The following is a 20536-nucleotide window of genomic DNA, read 5'->3' as shown; positions in this document are numbered from 1 at the left end:
TTTGCCATAGGGCACATGCACTCACTGGAGATAGAGAGACAGAGACAGAGAGAGAAATTGAGAAATCACCTCCCAGGGAGGATGGCCATGCCACAATCCCTTCTCCTCCATTCTCCTCCTGGGATTTTAGGCACACATGTACATGCACCCAGGATAATTTTCAAGTCACCAGGTTCAGGACTTGAACCATGGTCAACTATGTGGGAGTCTAGCACCTCAACCTGTCTGCTGGCCTCCAAACCTACTATTTTTTAGAGAGATTTTTGCTATAGGACATAGGCACTCACCAGAGAGAGAGAGACAGAAAGCGAGAAATCACCCCCCAGGGGAGATGACCATGCCAAAATCTCAAGGCTCAATTTCACTAGAATTCTATTTAGTATTTACAGAGTAAATTACAACAATTCTACACATCTTTCCCAGAGAATATAAAAGGAGGTAATACTGGGGTCAGCAGGTGGCATAGAGGTTAAGGCTCTGGACTCCCATGTGGTTGACTGTGGTTCAAGCCCCAGACCCATAGTTGAAACATGGCAGGTGCATGTGCCTGTGCGCCTAAAATCCCAAGAGGAGAATGGAGAAGAGATTATGGCATGACTGTCCCTCTGAGGGTGACTTCTTGCTTTCTGTCTCCCTGTCTCTCTGGCAAACACATGTGCCCTATAGGAAAAAAAAATCTCTCAAAAAGAAAGAAAGAAAAGGGAGTAATGCTTTCCAATATATGCTATAAAGCTAGTATCACCCTGATGCCAAAAGCAGATAGACAGTACAGAAGAAAAAATAAAACGCAGAACAATATCTCCCATGAATACAGGTTCAAAAATCCCCTACAATATATTAGCAAATAAAATTCTATAATAAAATTATAAACTATGACAAACTGGGACTTATTCTAGGTATGCAAGAGTGATTCATTATTTGGAAATCAATCATTGTAATTCACCATATCAATTAACTAAAAAAGAAAAGTAATATGATTACAGTAATCAATGCATTAAAAATATTTGACAAAATTCAATATTAATTCATGGTGAAAACTTTAGCAAAAATAGCAATAGAGGAACCAGCAGGTAGTGTAATGGTTATGTCGCTGGATTCCCAGATGGCTGACTATGGTTCAAGTCCCAGACCCAGCAGCCTGAAACTCATGCCAGATGCATGTGTACGCATGCCCAAAATCCTGAGAGGAGAATCAAGGAGAAGGAATTGAGGCATGGGTTTCCCCTGCCTGAGCCCTGGGAGGTAATTTCTTGCTTTTTGTTTCTCTGTCTCTCCAGTGAGCACATGTACCCTATAGCAAAAATTTCTCTGAAAAAATCAATAGCAATAGAAGGTAACTTTCTCAACTTGATAAAAGCATCTATGGAAAAACCTTTAGACAACATTATACTTAATTGTGAAGAATTGAATGCTTTCACATGAAGATCTGGAAGAAGGCAAAAATAATTGAAAACTCTTATTCAACATAGTATTGGAAGTTCCACTCTGTGCAATGAGTAAAAAAATGAAGAGCCATACAGATAAGAAAAAAAGAAATTAAATTGTCTCTATTTGTAGATGACACAATCATGCACATTAAAATTCCAAGAAGTGGACAAAAATGCTCCTAGAATAAGTGAGTTCAGCAAGGTTATAGGAAATAAAATAAACATATAAATATCAACTGCACCAGGGCCAGCAGGTGGTGTGGTAGTTAAGGTGCTGGACTCCCACATGGCCGACCATGGTTCAAGTTTTGAACCAGGTGGCTTTCTCTCTCTCTCTCTCTCTCTCTCTCTCTCTCTCTCTCTCTCTTTCTCTTTCTCCTCTCTGTCTCTGATTAGTGCATTTGTCCCATAGCAAAATAATTTTTTAAATAATAAATAAGATTAAATAATTCATTTTAAGAGATATTTTTGCTACAGAGTGTATACACTTGCCAGACAGACAAAGAGAGACAATGAGACAGAAAGTGAGAAATTACCTCCCGGGGGGATGGCCATGCTACAATCCTTTCTCCTCCATTCCCTTCTCAGGATCTTGGGTACGCATGCGCATGTGCTCGGCATGAGTTTTAAGTTGCCAAGGCCAGGACTCGAACTGCCATCAACTACATGGGAGTCCAGCAACATAATCATTATGCCATGTACTGGTCCCAAATAAATATATTTTTTAAAAATACAAGATTGCATCTCCATATGCTAACAATGAACAAATGGATACCAAAATTTAAATACAATGCCATTTACATTAACTTTTTAAGAAGATATTATATTTAGATGTAAATGTAACAAAACATGTACTTGACTTGTTTTCTGAAAACTGATGAAAGAAATTATAAAAATCTATATAAATAAATATATTGTGTTCATGAACTGTAAGACTCAACAAGTCATGGAGAGATGTCAATATTCCTTAACTCAATATGCGGATTTAACACAATTCCTATCAAAATCCCACCAAGATTTTCTGTAGCTTTTGATAAGATTATTCTAAAAACTTATGTGGAATAGCAAAGAAATTAGAACACCTAAAATAATTCTTTTTTAAAAAAAATAATAGAAATAATGTACCTTAGGATAAGATTGTATTAAGTACAATAACTGAGACTATATGTTACTAAAAATGTAATAGGCATGTGAATCAATGGAACAAAAGAATCTAAAAATAGATCCATGCAAATGTCCCCTGAATTTTGGCAAAGGTGCAAAAGAAACTAACCACAGAAAAGATAGCCTCTCCAGAAATGGTGACTTTTTTTTATAGTCACTTTTTTTTCCAATTTCTTTTACACATTCAATCATGTATTTAGTTTGCAGAGTGAATATTCCAACATGAACAGATTGAAAAACTGTGGCACATATACTTTATGAAATGGTGCCTTTTGAAGCAAAACAAAACAAAACAAATTTGGGGGGAGGGCATCAGGTGGCATGGTGGTTAAAGGTGCTGGACTCCCACATGGCCGACTACGGTTCAAGTACTGGATCTGGTGACTTGCTTTCTCACTTTCCCTCTCTCTCTCTCTCTCACTGTGTCCCTCTCTGGTCAAATTAAAATTATCTAAATAAATAAAGTTAAATAAAACAATTTTTTAAAAAGACTTGGGGACCAGCAGATGGTGTAATGCTATGTCACTAGACTCCCACGTAGTCAACTACACTTTGTTCCAGACCAGCAGCTTGAAACTCATGACTGGGACATGTGCATGTATCCCCAGAATCCTGAGAGGAGAATGGAAGAGATGAGATTGTGACATGGCTATCCCCCCTGGGGGGGGTTAATTTCTCACTCTCTATCTCTCTGTCTCTCTCTGTTTCTCTAGTGAGCACATGTGCCCTATAGCAAAATATCTCTCTCAAAAAAAGTTCAATGCATATCTCACATCTTGACTAAAATTCATTCAAAATGTATCATGAACTAAAAAGTAACACATAAAACTCCGAAATTTTTATAAATTTAGAAAATCTTCGGGATCTAAGACTAGGCAAAGTGTTTTTAGACTTGACATCAGAATCACAGTCTATAAAATGATAAATTCATAAATTGAACTTCGTAAAAACATTAAAACTTCTGTTATTTAAAAAAAATGTTAAGATTTTTAAAATAAAATAAAATGACCCAACCTTTGTGATGTAGTCAGTAGTGTACCATATTGGAGAGCTGGAAATTTCTGCCTACCGTAGTTGGAGTATCTCACCTGATCAAAACTGCTAGGTGCACATATAGGCCCAGGATCCTAGCAAGCTGGAGGACTGGACGAGGGGGATTATGACATGGCCAGGTCCTGTGAAGGTACTACTCCTTCATGTCCACAGACATGTTGTATCATAAACTGTGACAAAAAGAAAAAAAAAAGAGGATGAAAAGAAAAGCTAAAATTTTGGAGAAAATGTTCTCAAGTACAAATCTGACAAAAGGTTTGTATCTAAACCTACAAAGAATACTCAGAACTCAAAAGAAAAAAAATTAGAATCTAGACAAAAGATATCTCATGAAAGAAAATATGCAGATAGAAATTAAACTCATGAAACATTTGTTTTGTTTTGTTTTGTCTTGTTTTGTTTTAAGAGAGATTTTTGCTATAGGGCACATGTGCTTGCCAGAGAGAGACAGAGAGAGAAAAAGTGAGAAATCATCCCTCGTGGGGGATGGCCACGCTGTGATCTCTTCTCCATTTCTTCAGGATTTTGGGCACACATGCACACACCTGGTGTATTTCAAGCCTCCAGGTCCAGGACTAAACCGCAGTTGGCAATGTGGGAGTCCGGTGACATAACCATTATGCCATCTGCTGGTTCCCTCATGAAAACGTTTCTAATTCCAGTAGATACAGAGGATGCAAAATTTTAAAAATAATTATTTGTTTAATTTTATTTATTCATTCATTTATTTTAATTCGACTAGAGAGAGACAGAGAGGGAGAAAGCTAGAAAGCAAGCCACAGGTTCAGGACCCAAACTGTGGTTGCCCATGTGGGAGGATCCAGCACCTTAACCACCAAGCCACCTGCTGGCCCCAGAGGATGCAAATTAAAACCAAAGTAAGGACCAGCCACATAGCACAGTAGTTAATCACTGTACAGAGGAAGCCAGATCTCACATGGTTGACAAAGGTTTGAGTTCTAAACCTGGTGACTTGAAAAACATACCAGGCATACATGTCCAGGATTCTGAAGAGATAGAAAACTGAAGGAAAAATAATTGTGACACAATCAGGCCTCACTGTGGGCATGCCTTCTCCTCTCTCTCTCTCTCTCTCTCTCTCTCTCTCTCTCTCTCTCTGTGTGTATGTGTGTGTGTGTGTGTGTGTGTGTCTCTCTCTCTCTTTCACTCTCTCTCATGTATGAATTTGTACCCTCCAGTATAAAAAAGTTAAAGCTACAGTGAGATATCACTGCATACCTATCAGAATAACTGAAGTAAAATATTATAAAAACACCAAATGTTGACAAAAATTTGGAGAAACAAACTTGCTTAAACATTGCTGGTGAGAATTTAAAATACTATAGCCACTCTGGAAAATAGTATTTCAGTTAAAAAGGAGGAAGAGGGGCCTGCAGGTGGCATGGTGTTTAAAGACACTGGACTTCCTCATGGCCAACCATGGTTCAAGTCCCAGACCTTGCAGCTTGCTTTCTTGCTTTCCTCTCTCTCTCTCTGTCTCTCTCTGGTCACATTGTAAATAAATAAGGTTAAATAAAATAATTCTTTAGGAAAAAAAGGAAGTAAAATGGAAGGCAGAAAGGAAAGGAGAGAAGGTGGGGGAGTGGGGAAGGAGGGAGAGAAGAGAAGATGAGGAGAGAAGGGAGGGGAGGGGAGGAGAGGGAAGGAGAGGAGAGAAGAGAAAAGCTAAACATGGACTTCCCATATGACCTAGTCATTTCATTGCTGGGCATTTATCCCAGAGGAATTAAAACTTAGGTTCACACAAAACTTTTAGACACATATTGATATAACCTTATTCTTAATATCCCAAAATTGAAAAAAATCTAAGACACCTTTAATGGGTGAATGATTAAAAAAAAAAAAACAGTGTACCATTCATGTCATAGAAATCTATTTAGTAAGGGGCCAGCTGGTGGCATGGTGGTTAAAAGGGCTGGACCACGGTTCGAGTCCCATTCCTGGGGCTTTCTCTCTCTCTCTCTCTCTCTCTCTCTCTCTCTCTCTCTCTCTCTCTCTCTCTCTCTCTCTCTCTCCTTCTATCTGATGAGTGCATGTGTCCTATAACAAATTTTAAAATAATGATAATGACAAAGTTAAATAAATCATTCTTTTTAAAAAAAAAATAATTCTATTTAGTGGGCCAGCAGGTGACATGGTTGTTAAGGCACCGGATTCCCAAATGATTAACTACAGTTTGAGTCCCAGACTCAGCAGCTTGAAAAGCATCCTGGACGAGCATGTGCATGTGTGCCCAAAATTCTCAGAGGAGAGTGGAGAAGGGAATATAGCATAGCCATCCCCCCAGTGGGGGCTGGGGGAAATTTCTCATTTTCTTTCTCTCTGTCTCTCTCCAGCAAGTGTACATACCTTATAGGAAAATAATTCTATTTAGTAATAAAAAAGGAACAAACAATCTGGATGAATTTCGAGAGAATTATGCTGAATGGAAAAAAGTCTCAAAATGTTACATACTGTTTGATTCCATTAATAGATCATTCTTGGGGGTTGGCAGATGGAATGGTGATTAAGGAGCGCGACTTCCACATGACCAACTGCAGTTTAAATCCCAGATCTGACAGCTTCCTTTTTCACTTTCCCTCTCTCTCTCCAGTCAAATTAAAATTAATAATGATAAATAAATAAGCAAAATGAAATGAATAATTAGTTTTAAAATACATCATCCTTTTTTATTTAAAAATTATCTTTATTTAACTTTATTTTAATTTGACCAGAGAGGGACAGAGCAAGAGAGAGAGGGAGAGAGAGAGAGAGAAAGCAAGTTGCCAGGTCCAGGACTTGAACTGCGATTAGCTATGTGGGAGTTCAGCACCTAACCATCATGCCACCTGCTGGTCTCTATCATCCTTTTTCTGAGAGAGAGATTTTTGCTATAGGGTACATGTATTCACCACTAAGACAGAGACAGAAAACAAGAAATCATCCTCCAGGGGGGATGGTCACACCACAATCCCTTCTCCATTCTCCTCTCAGGATTTTGGGCACGCATGCACACATGCCCAGCATGAATTTTAAGCTGTGGGGTCCATAGTTGAACTGTGCTGGACTACATGGGAGTTCAGCAACATAACCATTATGTCATCTGCTGGTCCCCATAAAAATACATCAATCTAGAAAATGACATTTTGAAAACGACAACAGGGACCAGTAGATGGCATAATAGTTACATCGTTGTACTCCCACATAGTCGACTACAGTTCAAATCCTGGACCTGGCAGCTTAAAACTCATGTAGGGTACATGTGTATGTTTGCCCAAAATCCTGAGAGGACAATGACGGAGAAGGGATTGCAGTGTGGCCATCTCCCCTGGGGGATGAGATGATTTTTCACTTTCTGTCTCTGGCAAACACATGTGCCATGTAGCAAAAATATTTCTTAAAAAAAAAAAAGAAAGAAAAGACAAGAAATGACAAAAAAAAATTAGTCATTTCAGAGATTAAGGAAAAGGTAAGCCTGAGAAGGAAGTGAAATTTGGGTGTAAAAGAGCAATATGAGAGATACTTGTGCTGATGGAAATATTCTGTATCTTGATTGCATCATTAAGGGAGGACCAGAAAAAGGTACAGGAGATTATTATTTCTTATAACTGCATGTGAATCTACAATAAGCTAAAAAGTTTGATTATAAAATTAAGAATGTCAGCAAAATGATGGACTAGAAGGCTCTAAGCTCATTCTCCCGCAAATACGTGCAAAGAGACAAAACAGAAACAGCATGAACCAACTTTGCAGGAGCGCTAGAAAACAGTGTAAGGCTTACAGTCAAATAAATGTAAACAAGAAAAGAATATTCAAAATCAGAATATTGCAGTGCCAGAGGTGCCATGATGGTTAGGGCACTGGACTCCCACACGGCCAAACAGTTTGAGACCCAGACCTGGCAGCTTAAAAATCACACAAGGCACATGCATGTGCATGTCCAAAATCCTCAGAATAGAAGGGAAGAGAAGGGATTACAGCATGGCCATCGCCCTGGGTGGGGTGATTTCTCACCGTCCTTCTTTCTTTGTTTTTGTTTTGTTTTGTTTTGTTTGTTTGGTTTTTTTTGGTTTTTTTTTTTTTTTTTTTTGAGAGGTTTTTGCTATAGGGCGCGTGCGCTTGCCAGAAAGACAGAGAGAAACATAGAGACAGACACAAGAAATCACCCCCCAGGGGGGATGGCCACGCCGCAATCCCTTCTCCTCCCTTCTCCTCTGGGGATCTTGGGCACACACACCCGCCCCTGACGTGAGTTTAAGCCACTGGGTCCGGGACTCAAACCGCGGTCGACTATGTGGGAATCCAGCAACATAGCCATTATGCTAACTGCTGGTCCCTCACCTTCCTTCTTTTTGTCTCTCTCTAGCGAGTATACACAGCCTACAGCAAAAATGTGGAGTAAATATTTCTGGTATTTTTATTCATCTTTGTTCAATTTCCTTCCCTGTCATGGCATCAAACTTGGTCTTGAACAAGTGGCAATTTGGTTTGTAGTTCCCACCTTTGAACCAAAGGGAGAAGACTAGATCTTATTTTCACATTTTCAGACTATATTTGGCTTGTTTGTCCTAACTTTTTTCTTTTTCTTCTTTTTTTTATTTCTGTAAACGAAACTTTAATCCAAGGATTCTCACAAAATATATTACAAGTGATAGCATGAAAAAAAATAAAAACTTGTATAGTAACTCAAAGTTCAGCTCTGCAATGTACCCTTAAGCCAGCAGTACATTGGTATTTTGAAAATTCAAATTCCAGTAAAGAATGTTACAGCTATGTGTTCATATCTATCATTTAAAGAGCTAAAGATAAACTTTCTTGAAACAGATTCTGTATCAACCTCTGCCCAGGGTGAAGACGAGTTGAAATTTTTCAAAAATCTTTTGTTTAATGACGCATCTCATATTTTTTTACTGGCTTGTGTTCACAGCAACTTGACAAGATTGCCTGCTCAACTACAGCCCAATTATAAGAAAAATGTGTATCTCAGTTCATTTTCTGCCAGTTGGTTCTGTATTAAAATACCACACTTTAATTGCGTAGGATTTAAAGGTTTATTATCTGTCTATACAAGACTAAAGTTCACGAGACCAGCAGTTAGCGTAATGACTATGTCGCTGAACTCCCATGTAGCTGACAGCAGTTCGAGTCCCAGACCCAGTGGCTTAAACTCACACCAGGCACATGTGCGTGCGTGCCCAAGATCCCGAGAGGAGAATAGAGGAGAAGGGATTGTAGCATGGCCATCCCCCCTAGGGAGTGATTTCTCGCTTTCTGCCTCTCTGTCTCTCTCTGTCTTTCTGGCTAGTGCACACACCCTATAGCAAAAACCTCTCAAAAAAAAAAAAAAAAGGACTAAAGTTCAAAACAAATGCAATTATGCTTAAGCGAATATTGTAAAGTAACAATTCTTGGTATTACATGACTCATATGATCCATTTCAAACTATAGAGAATGACGTCTTTATGTGTGTCATTGCTTAAAGAGACAAACAAATGTGAACAGCTGAACATCTCCTGTCAAATGAAGTTATTTCCTGTACAGCACTTCTCTTGCAAAATGGTCTTCTATTTCCTTTCATTTGACCTAGATCGGCTACGAGACCTAGAGAAAGATCAGGACAGCTCGTGATTTCTTTCCCGAAACAATGATCTCTCTCTCCTCCTATTTCTGGCTACGAGAGAAGCTTCTCCTTCTTGGAGATCTGCGGCGTGGTAGAGGACTCCTTCTCCAGGAATCATCCCGAGGGCAACGACCCCAAGAGGGAGGTGGGCCATGACTTTGACTTCTTTTTTCACCATTCAACAGTTCCACTCTCACACGCCAGCCACACAATGTTCTTCCACCTAACTCTCAGACAGCAGCATCTGCATCTCGGGGATCTTCTGGTTCAACAAAAGCAAAGCCAGGAGGATTTCTAGCAATGCACACACTTCGGAGCAGTCCGTGATAGTCGACAGCACATTCTAATTCAGTCTTGTTGCCATTGTTTCCAAGATTATCCACATAAGCCTTACAGTCCAATGGACAGGAATCATGATGCATTTAGAAATCTTCAGTGCAAAATGCAGAGGTTCAAATCCACAAGCTCCGATAGGATGGCCTGCTCCCTTTGCCCACCTCCCACAGATGCTCTCACTTGCCCGACGTCCACAAAATGGCCTGCCCTAACTTTTCTATGGTTTTCCATAGGAAGGACAGAAACAAGTATTTGTTTGTATAACTTGACATGCAAGTGCAAGAAATGATAAGCAGTGCCCATAAAAAGCTCTAAGGTAACAACAAACTCAGACAATTGGAGCAAGAGATTATGTGTAGAGATATACAACAGACCATATTAAGTCCTGGATGATAAGCTAGGATGAGATACTTTGCAAAATTAGTACATTCATACGTAGTCATGTGTATGAGGGAATTTAGAAAACCATATGCATGCCCAGTTAAGACACATGTTCAGAAATGTCCTCGGTAGCTTTCTTCCTGGATGGAACTCTAGGCTTGGAATAAGCCCATCTATGGTTAAGAAGTACTCCACCACAGAACCATGCTGCAAAAACCAGGAGAGGTAGCTGTTCCCACCCCCACCATCCACTCCTCAGTTCTCTCCTTTTTTTTTTTATCTGTGTCTCTCTTTCTATGTCTCTCCCATCCTCTTTCAATTTTGGTTTGTTTGGTTTTGTTTTGGTTTGTTCTCATTCCTGGCATTCAAGGAAATCTGTCAGAGCATTAACAAAACATGAGCTAAAGAAACAGAGACTTCAGTGATCATACTCAACAAAGAAAACAACCTTTTCAAAGCACATTTAGGGGGCCGGCAAGTGGCATGGTGGTTGAAGGCGCTGGACTCCCACATGGCCGACCACGGTTCAAGTCTTGGACCTGGTGACTTGCTTTCTCACTTCCTCTCTCTCTCTGTCTCTCTCTGATCAAACTGGAAAATAATAATGATAATAATAAATAAAAAGTTAAAACAAAATAATTCTTTTAAAAAAAAAAAGCACATTTAGGAGACCAGTAGATGGCATAGTGGTTACATCACTGGACTCCCACATGGCCAACTCCAGTTCGAATCCCAGACCCAGTAACTTTAAAATCACGCCAGGCACATGTGTGTGCATGTCCAAGATCCAGGGAGGAGAATGGAAGAAAAGGGATTGCATTGTGGCTATCCCCCCGCCAGGGGGGCGATTTCTTACTTTACCTCTCATTGTCTCTGTCTCTGTCTGTCTGTCTGCCTCTCTCTCTCTGTGAGCACACACACACACTAATGCCAAAATCTCTTAAAAAACAAAAACAAAACTTCAAAATATATTTGGAAAAGTCATTTTATAAAAACTTCTATAAACTTCAGCAATGAAAATACCAAACTCTAAGAGACAATTTGATTTCCATAATTACCACATAATAGCCAATGTCCAATTTTCAAGGGGAAAAAAAAACACAAAGAAACAGGAAAACATTACTTCTGCAAAGGAACAAAACATGTGGACAGAAATTATTCCTCAGGAGGCCCAGAACCTGGACTCAAGGCACAAATACTTTTAAACAATTGTCTTAAATGTGAAACATGAAGAAGTAAAGAAAAATGCTGTGTTTTGAATGTTCACTCCAAAATTTGTGGTGAAATTTACTATTGTAATATTGTTGATAGGCAGGACCTTTAGAAAATAATTAGGTCATGAGGATTCTTCTGTCATAAACGGATTATGTCATTATTGCAGTTGCAGTTTCTTGATTTAAAAAATAAAGATATTTAGTCCTTACCTTTTCTCTACCTCATATACACTCATACCTTTCTATTGTCCTCTGTGGGAAGATGTAACAAGATGGCCCTCACCAAATAGCCAAGCAGACGCCACCACCATGCCCTTGGACTTCCCAATCTCTATAAGCTTCTCCTTATAAATTGCCCAGTCTGCAGTATTTTGTTATAACAACAGAAAATAGACTAAGATAGAAAATTAGTACCAAGAAGTGGGGTGTCACTATAACAAATACCTGAACATGTGGAATGGGTAATGGGCAGAAGTTGAAACAGTTTGGAGGAGCGGGATATAAAAATCTATATTCCTTTGAATGGAGATTAAGGGTGATTCTTTTGGTGGAATCAGAAGAAAAGTAGGCCATCCACTGGTGTGGTGGTGCTTAAGGTAGCAGGATCTCACACAGATGACTGCACAGTTTGAGTCCTGGACACAGCAGCTTCAAAAACATGCCACATACATGTGCATGCATGCCCCAAATCCTGAGAGGAGAATAGAGGAGGATTGTGATATGCCCGTCTCCCCTAGGGGGTGCTTCTCACTTCTGCCTTTTCTCTCTGACTCTTTCCAGTGAGAGTATGTGCCCTGTAGCAAACTAAAATAGAGGAGGTGGAAGAAGAAGAAGACAAAGATGAGGAGAAAGAGGAGAAAGAGAAAGAGAGAGAAAGAGAAAAAGAGAAAGAGAAGTTAAGTGTCTAGGACCAGAACGTTTGTAGAAATATGGACAATAAAAGCATTTTGCTAAAGTCTCACATGGAAATGAGGAACACTATGCTGTGGCATAGCAGTTAACACACTGGACTCCCACATGGCCAACTTCAGTTCTAGTCCCGGACTCAGCAGCTTCAAACTCATGCCAGGTGTATATGCATGCATGCCCCAAATCCTCAGAGGAGAATGGAGGAGAAGATATTGCAGGATGACCATCCCCCTGGGGGATGATCTCTCACTTTCTCTCTGTTCTTCTCTGTCTCTCTGGCAAACACATGTGCCCTATAGCAAAAATCTATAAAAAAATTTTTTTTCACTGTCTGATCATGTAAAGAGGGAAAAAGTATGTTCAGGAGTGAATACTAAGGGTGTAGCTAAGCAGTCATTTGCCAAAGAGATTAATATGGATAGAAGGTAGTCAGGTGCTATTCCTCAAGACTGTAGGATAAAAAAACCCAAAGACATTTTTGAGACCTTCAGTGCTGACCCTCCTATCATAAGCCCAGAGCTCTAGGGGGGAAGAATGGTTTCAAAGGATGGGCCCAGAGAACCTTCCACAGAATCACTAGATGTATAGGCCCACCTCAGGACTTTGCTCCCCACATTCTAGTACCCCCAGTCACATCACCCATAGTTTAAGTAGGTAGCCTAAGCCACCGCTCTGGAAGGTACAAGCTATAAATTTTAGCAGAGTGTACATGATGTTAATTCTGCAGGTATGTAGAATGCAAGAGCTATGGGTGCATGGCTACATCCACCTAGACTTCAAAGATGTCACAGACAGCTTAGGAACTCAGGCAGAAAACTGACTCAGGGATGGAACTACCACTGGGAGTCCCCAACTAGGCCAATGCCTAGTGAAGTCATCGGAGCAAGGCCATCTCAGATTCCAGTACTGGAGGGATGCCAGCATTCAACTCTAACCTAGGGAAGCTATAAGCATGAGACTCTAAACGGTGAAAGCTGCTGAGTAAGCTGGGCACAGAAAAGCCATAGAAACAGGGCTGTGCAAGGCCTTGCAGGTCCAATTTCTGCTCCAGTGTCCCCAAGACACAGAACATGGAGTCAAGAGAAATTTTTCTGAAGTCTTATATTTTAATGATGTTTACCATGTTGGTTTTGGGATTCCTTGGAACCAATTCCTCTTTTCTGATCTATTTCACCCTTTGGAATGAGAATGTCTATCCTACGCCTGTCTAATCATTGTATTTCAGAAGTAGATAACTTGGTTCAGTTTTACAGGTATAAAGCTGGAGGGAATTTGCCTCTCAAGAACCATGCCTTGAGTCTCACCAATGTCTAATTTAGGTGAGACTCTGGACTTTTTAAAAAAGAGTTATTTAATTTTACTAATTATTTGTATTATTTATTTATTTTTTATTATAAATTTTCTCCAGGTCATGTGCATTCACCAGAGAGAGAGAAAACAAGCCACCCAGTCTGGGACTCAAACTACAGTCAGTCATGTGGGAGCCATGCCACCTGCTAGCCTCTGGACTTTGGGATTTTTAATTGATGCTGGAACAAGTTAAGACATTTGAGATTATTAAGATGTAATGAATGCATTCTGTATATGAGAAGGATATCAGCTGGGGAGTGAGGAGGAAAGGATGCTATGGTTTGAATATCTACTCAAACTCTTGCTGAAATTAAATTGCCTAGTAACAGTGTTGAAAGACTAAGGTTTATGAAGGCTTTATCCTCATGAATGGATTAATATTGATAGCAAAAAATGGGTTTTCTAACAAAAGGATACTTTAAACTTCACCATTTCTCTATCTCACACACACTTACTTCCTTGCCTTTTTACCTTCAGCCATAGGATCATGCAACAAGGAAGTCCTCATCAGATTGCCAAGTAGATGACAGAACTATGTCCTTGGATTTCCCAGTCTCCAGAACCATGACCCAATATACTTTTTTTCTTTATAAATTACCCACTCTTCTGTTCTCTTATAGTGGCAGAAAATGGATTAAGACAGAAATCAAGAGAATAGTATATAAAGAAAACAAAAATATCAACAGAATTTTTTAATTATGGAAAAAAGTAATAATTCTAGAACTGAAAAATACAATTACTGAAATAAAAAAGTTACTAGAGTTCAACAGCAGATTGAGTAAACAGAAGAAAGATTCAGAAAACATAAATATAGGACAAAATTATACTGAGAAGCAGAAAAGACAATGAATAAAAGTGAACAGAAATGCCATTAAGGATACAAATTGGGAAAATATGTATATGTATATCTTATAAAAAGAAGCAAAAGAGAAAGAAATGAGAAGAAAGAATATTTGAAAACATAATATCCAAGGGCCAGCAAATGGTGTAGTGATTACATCACCAGACTCCCACATGGCCAACTGCAGTTCAAGTCTTGGACCCAGTAGCTTAAAACTCACTTCAGAAAAAAAGAAAAAGAAAAACTCATGCTAGGTGTTTGTGCATGTGTACCCATGATCCCAGGAAGAGAGGGGATTACAGTGTGGTCATCCCCCTTGGGTGGGTGGGGGATTTCTCACTTTACTTTTCACTGTCTCTGTCTCTTTCTGTCTCTCTCCCTGGCAAGTGCACGTGCCCTAGGTCAAAAACCTCTTTTTTAAAAAAGAAAGAAAACATAATGTCAAAAAACTTCACAAATCTGGAAAGCAGCAGTACCAGATCCAAGATGGCGGCCAGCAGGAGGCTGATGAAGGAGCTTAAAGAAATCCGCAAATGTTGAATGAAAAACTTACATAACATCCAGGTTGATGAAGCTAATTTATTGACTTGGCAAGGGCTTATTGTTCCTGACAACCCTCCATATGACAAGGGGGCCTTCAGAATCGAAATTAACTTTCCAGCAGAGTACCCATTCAAACCACCGAAGATCACATTTAAAACAAAGATCTATCACCTGAACTTCGATAAAAAGGGGCAGGTCTGTCTGCCAGTAATTAGTGCTGAAAACTGGAAGCCAGCCACCAAAACCGACCAAGTCATCCAGTCCCTCATAGCACTGGTGAACGACCCCCAGCCTGAGCACCCCACAGCTGACCTAGCTGAAGAATGCTCTAAGGACCATAAAAAATTCTGTAAGAACGCTGAAGAGTTTACAAAGAAATATGGGGAAAAGCGACCTGTGGACTAAAATCTGCCACGATTGATCCCAGCAAGTATGAGCAGAGACCCCGAGCAGTTCATCAGACACCCCGCAAAGCAGGACTCTGTGGAAAATTGACACGGGCCACCGCCTGGCGTTCGCTTGTGGCAGTTACTAACTTTCTACAGTTTTCTTAATCAAAAGTGGTCTAGGTAACCTGTAAAGAAAGGATTAAAAATTTAAGATGTTCTAAAACAAACAAACAAACAAACTTCACAAATCTGATGAAAGACATGAATCTACAAATCCAAGGAACTCAATGAATTCTATGAAGAAAAAAAAAAAGAAATCCACACCAAAACATACTATAACCAAACTTTCAAAATATAAAGATGAGAAAATCTAAAAGCACCAAGAAAAAAGCAACTCATCATGTACGAGGGGTGCTCAATAAAATCAACCATTTTCTTATCAGAAACCTTGGAGGCCTGGGACCAGCAGGTGGCGTGGTGGTTAAGGTACTGGATACTCCCCCATGGCCGACCACAGTTCGAGTACCAGACCTGGCGGCTTGCTTTCTCACTTTCCCTCTCTCTCTCTCTGTGTATCTCTCTCTGGTCAAATTAAAATAAATGAGTGGATAAATAAAATTAAATAAATAATTATAAGAAAAAGAAATCTTGGAGGCCCAGAGGCAGTAGTATAATACATGTAAAGTATTAAAAAAAAAAAACTGTCAAGAATTCAATAGAAAAACTGTCCTTCAAAAATGAGGGAGAAACTAAGACATGAAAACATTGCCAGCTAAAGATGAAATAATTAATTACCACTAGACTTGGCCTATAAAAAAATGCTAAAATAAATCCTTCAGGTTGAAATGAAAGAATGCTAGACAGTAATCCAAACACAAGTGAAGATATAAAGATCTCCAGTAAAGGTAAGTACATAGACATAAAAATATTTGCATATAAAATAAAATATTATTGTAATTTTTGTTTGTAATCTACTTTCTATTTCCTGAAGGATTTAAACTCAAATGCATAAAAATAATTATAGGTCTATGTGTCTCTTTCATCAGGCACACAATGTATAAAGATGTAAAATATGGGACATTAGTAATATAAAGGGAAAATAGAACTGTATAGGAATAGTTTTTGAATGTGATTATAGTTGGTATCAATTCAGATTAGATGCTTCTAACTTTAGAATGTTATATAGAACTCTCATTGTAATCATAAAAATACTATCTATAGAATATACAGCCCCGCAAAAATGAAAAGGGGTTCAAAATTTGTGACTTCAAAAAATCAAATGAGGGACCAGCAGGTAGCAAACTCGTTAAGGTGCTAAACTCCCATGTGATAAACTGCAGGTTAAGTCCCAGACCCAGTGTCTTGAAATTCACACTGGGCATGTGTTCACGCGTGTCCAAAATCCCAAGAGGAGAACAGAGGAGAAGGGACTGTGGCATGGCCATTCCCCCTGGGGGATGATTTCTCGCCTCCTATATCTCTGTCTTTCTGGGGAGAGCAAATGCCCCATAGCAAAAAAAAATCTTGAAAGAGAAAGAAAGAAAGAAAGAAAGAAAGAAAGAAAGAAAGAAAGAAAGAAAGAGAAAGAAAGAGAGAAAGGAAGGAAAGAAGGAAGGGAGGGAGGGAGGGAGGGAGGGAAGGGAAGGGAAGGAGGGAGGGAGAGAAAGGAAAAGAAAGAAAGAGAAAAAGAAAAAGAAATAAACTGAATGGCCAGCAGGTGGCATGGTGGTTAAGGTGGTGGACTCCCACATGGCTGACTGTGGTCTGAGTTCCAAACCTGATGGCTTACTTTCTCATTTTTCCACTCTCTTTCTTTCTGTCTCTTTCTCATGAGTGGTAACATTATAGCAAACTTAATATTAAATAAATAAATAATTTTTTTAAAAAAACTCAATTGAACACAAAATAAAGTGATACTAGAGTAAAAGATGGACAAAAGTCTATGACATAGGGGAATCCGCAGATGGCATAATGGTTAGATCTCTGGACTCCCATGTAGTTGACTGTGGTTCAAGTCCCAGACCTGGCAGCTTAAAACTCATGCCAGACATGTGTGTGTGCGTGCCCAAAATCTCAAGAGGAGAATGGAGAAGGGGTTGTGGCATGACCATGCCCCCTGAATGGTTATTTCTTGCTTTCTGTCTCTCTTCTTCATCAATAATTACTCTAAATATAAATGAATTAAGCTCTCCATTCAAAATGCAGAGATTGGCATAATGGATTTTTTTAGAGGGATTTTTGGTACAGGGCATGCATGCTCACCAGAGAGACAGAAAGCAGAATGTCACCCCCCAGACAGGATGGCCATACTGCAATCCCATCTCCTCATTATCCTCTCAGGATTTAGGTCATGCATGTACATGCACCAGCATGAGTTTTAAGCTGCCAAGTCCAGAACTCAAACCACAGTCAACTATGGGGGAGTTCAGTGACATAGTCATTATGCCATCTGCTGGTCCCTGGCATAATAATTTTAAAAAACAATCCAACTATATGATGCTTATAGGAGACAATTCAGATTCAAAAATAGAAGTAGACTGAAAATAGGGCCAAGCAGGTGGTGTAGTGGTTACATCATTGGACTCCCACATAGTTGATTGTGGTTCTAGTCCCAGACCCAACAACTTAAAACACACCAGGCATGTATACATGCATGCCCAAAATACCAAGAGGAGAATGGAGAAGAAGGGACTATGAGATGACCATACCCCCCTGGAGGGTGATTTCTCACCTTCTATCACCCTGTCTCTCTGGAGAGAGCAGATATGCCCTATAGCAAAAATCTCTCTTAAAAAAAAAAAAGGAGAAGACTGAAAATAACTGGTTAGCAGAAGATACATAATGTAAACAGCAGCCATATGAAAGCTGAAGTAACTACACTGAAACAAAATAAACTTTAAAATGGAAATATGGCTAGAATTAAAGATTGGTATGTTATATTGATAAATGATTCACTCTATCTCAAAGTTATGAAAATTACACACATACATGTATGAACAATTTGTGAAGTCTGACAGAATCGAAGAAGAAAATAGACAGTTGAACAATAAAAGTTGAAACTTCAGTATCCTTTGTCAGTACTAGTAGAACTAAGCAGATCATCAAGAAAACTGGATATTAGAATGACAGTATAAACGAACCATGCCTATCATATATATATATACACATATATATAAATTCCATCCAACAACAGCAAATGCATCTTCTTCTCAAGGGTGCATGGAACATTCTCCAATTTATGCTATATTTTAGACCATAACACAAGTTTCAATAAATGTAAAAGTATTGAATTCATAAAAATATATTTTCTAAACACAATAGAAATTGAAAAACAGTAAGAGAAATAAATAGTATTAAAACATACAGAGATCGGGACCAGCAGTTAGTGTAATGGCTATGTTGCTGGACTCCCATGTAGGTGACTGCAGTTTGAGTCCCAGACCCAGTGGCTTAAACTCACTCCAGGCATGTGTGTGTGCATGCCCAAGATCCCGAGAGGAGAATGGAGGAGAAGGGATTGCAGCATGGCCATCCCCCCGGGGGTGATTTCTTATTTTCTGTCTCTCTGCCTCTCTCTGTCTTTCTGGTGAGCGCATGCGCCCTATAGCAAAAACCTCTCCAAAAAATACACACACACACACACACACACACACACACACATATATATATATATATATAGAGAGAGAGAGAGAGAAATTAAATGACATACTATTAAATAAGCACTGAGTAAAAGAAGAAATCTCAAGGGAAATCAGAAAATAGATTCACAGCGCTAGCAGGTGGTGGTGGTGGATAAATGCACTGGATTCCCACATGGCCAACCATGGTTCAAGTTCCAGACCTGGTGACTTGCTTTCTTGCTTTCCCTTCCTCTCTCTCTCTGCCTCTAGTCAAATTAAAAAATAACAAATGGAATTAAATAAATAAATAATCTTTATTAAAAAAGAAAATAGTTTCAGGTAAATGCAAATGTAGTACAACATACCAAAACTAATGGGAGTCAACTAAAGCAATACTTAGAGGAAAATTTATAGCCATAAACGTCTACATTCAAAACCAATAAAGGTCTCAAATCAGTAAGTTAAGCTTCCATGTTAAGACACTGGGGACAAAAAAAAAACTAAACCCAAACCCATCAAAAGATAGGAATACATGAGGATTAGAGTGGATATTGAAAGGGGACCAGCAGTTAGCATAATGGCTATGTCGCTGGACTCCCATGTAGTCGACCACGGTTCGAGTCCTGGACCCAGTGACTTAAACTCATGCCAGGCACATGTGCATATGTGCCCAAGATCCCAAGAGAATGGAGGAGAAGGGACTGCAGCATGGCCATCCCCCCAGGAGGTGATTTCTCGCTTTCTGTCTCTCTGTCTCTCTCTTTCTGGAGAGCACATGCGTCCTATGGCAAAAAACTTCTCAAAAAAAAAAAAGAGAGAGAGAGTTTTGCTATAGGGTGCATGTACTCACTAGAGAGACAAAAAGACAGAAAGAGAAAAATCACTCACCAAGGGGGATGGTCACGCCACAATCCCTTCTCCTCTATTCTCCACTATGGATTTTGGGCATGCATGTATACACACATGGTGTGAGATTTAAGTGCCGGACCTGGCACTCAAACAGTGATCGACTCAGTGGGAGTCGAGCAATGTAACCATTACACCATCTGCTGATCTTCAGAAATAATTTTAAAGAATCATGTCCAGGGACCATGTGTGTGCGCATGCCAAGGATCCTGAGAGGAGATTGGAGTAGAAGGAATTGTGGTGTGGCCCCTGGGGGAGTGGGGGGATTTTTCATTTTCTTTCTCTCTAACTCTCTGGTGAGTGCATGTGCCCATAACAAAAATCTCTCTTAATAAAATAAATAAGTAGAGGGAACCAGCAGTTAGCGTAATGGCTAAGTCACTGGACTCCCACATAGTCGACCGTGATTCGCGTCCCGGACCTGGTGGCTTAAAACTCACGCCGGGCGCTTGTGCATGCGTGCCCAAGATCCCGAGAGGAGAATGGAGGAGAAGGGATTGTGGCGTGTCCATCCCCCCTGGGCGGTGATTTCTCGCTTTCTGTCTCTCTGTCTCTCTTTGTCTGACTGGCGAGCACACGCACCCTATAGTGAAAACCTCTCAAAAAATAAATAAATAAATAAATAAATAAATAATAAATAAGTAGAGAAGAGGATTCCTCATGGCTCCTGCTAACTAGTCATTGCAGGAGACAGGAAAAATGAAGATTTTCTACCGATAATTCAGCCTCCAGCAAACAAAGCTAGCATGGCAGGGGAGGTGAGGCCTTCACAAGAGGATTTCT

The 20536-nt window shown here is 39.6% G+C and overlaps 1 protein-coding gene and 1 pseudogene across 1 annotated transcript; one reads left to right on the top strand and one right to left on the bottom strand.

The window, feature by feature from the left end:
* Nucleotides 1-9160: 9160 nt before the first annotated feature.
* On the bottom strand, nt 9161-9686 carry LOC102471878 (serine/arginine-rich splicing factor 3 pseudogene; annotated as a pseudogene).
* Nucleotides 9687-14781: 5095 nt separating this feature from the next.
* LOC102471458 (ubiquitin-conjugating enzyme E2 L3) lies at nt 14782-15444 on the top strand. Its single transcript, XM_006156226.2, has 2 exons — nt 14782-14808; nt 14905-15444. Exons 1-2 carry the CDS (start codon nt 14782-14784, stop codon nt 15241-15243), a joined length of 366 nt encoding a protein of 121 aa, XP_006156288.1. The 3' UTR covers nt 15244-15444.
* Nucleotides 15445-20536: the final 5092 nt, after the last annotated feature.

Source organism: Tupaia chinensis, unplaced genomic scaffold (assembly GCF_000334495.1).
Source record: "Tupaia chinensis unplaced genomic scaffold, TupChi_1.0 Scaffold000484_1, whole genome shotgun sequence".
Classification (NCBI taxonomy): Eukaryota; Metazoa; Chordata; class Mammalia; order Scandentia; family Tupaiidae; genus Tupaia; species Tupaia belangeri.
The sequence above is the reverse complement of the archived record's forward strand: the minus strand, read 5'-3'. Positions and strand labels throughout refer to the sequence as shown.

Excerpts from the sequence above, each read along its gene's own strand:
- LOC102471458 (XM_006156226.2), top strand. The coding sequence starts at position 14,782 with ATGGCGGCCAGCAGGAGGCTGATGAAG. Across the intron at positions 14,809-14,904 it reads CCAGCAGGAGGCTGATGAAG|GACAACCCTCCATATGACAA; the intron begins GAGCTTAAAGAA and ends CTTATTGTTCCT.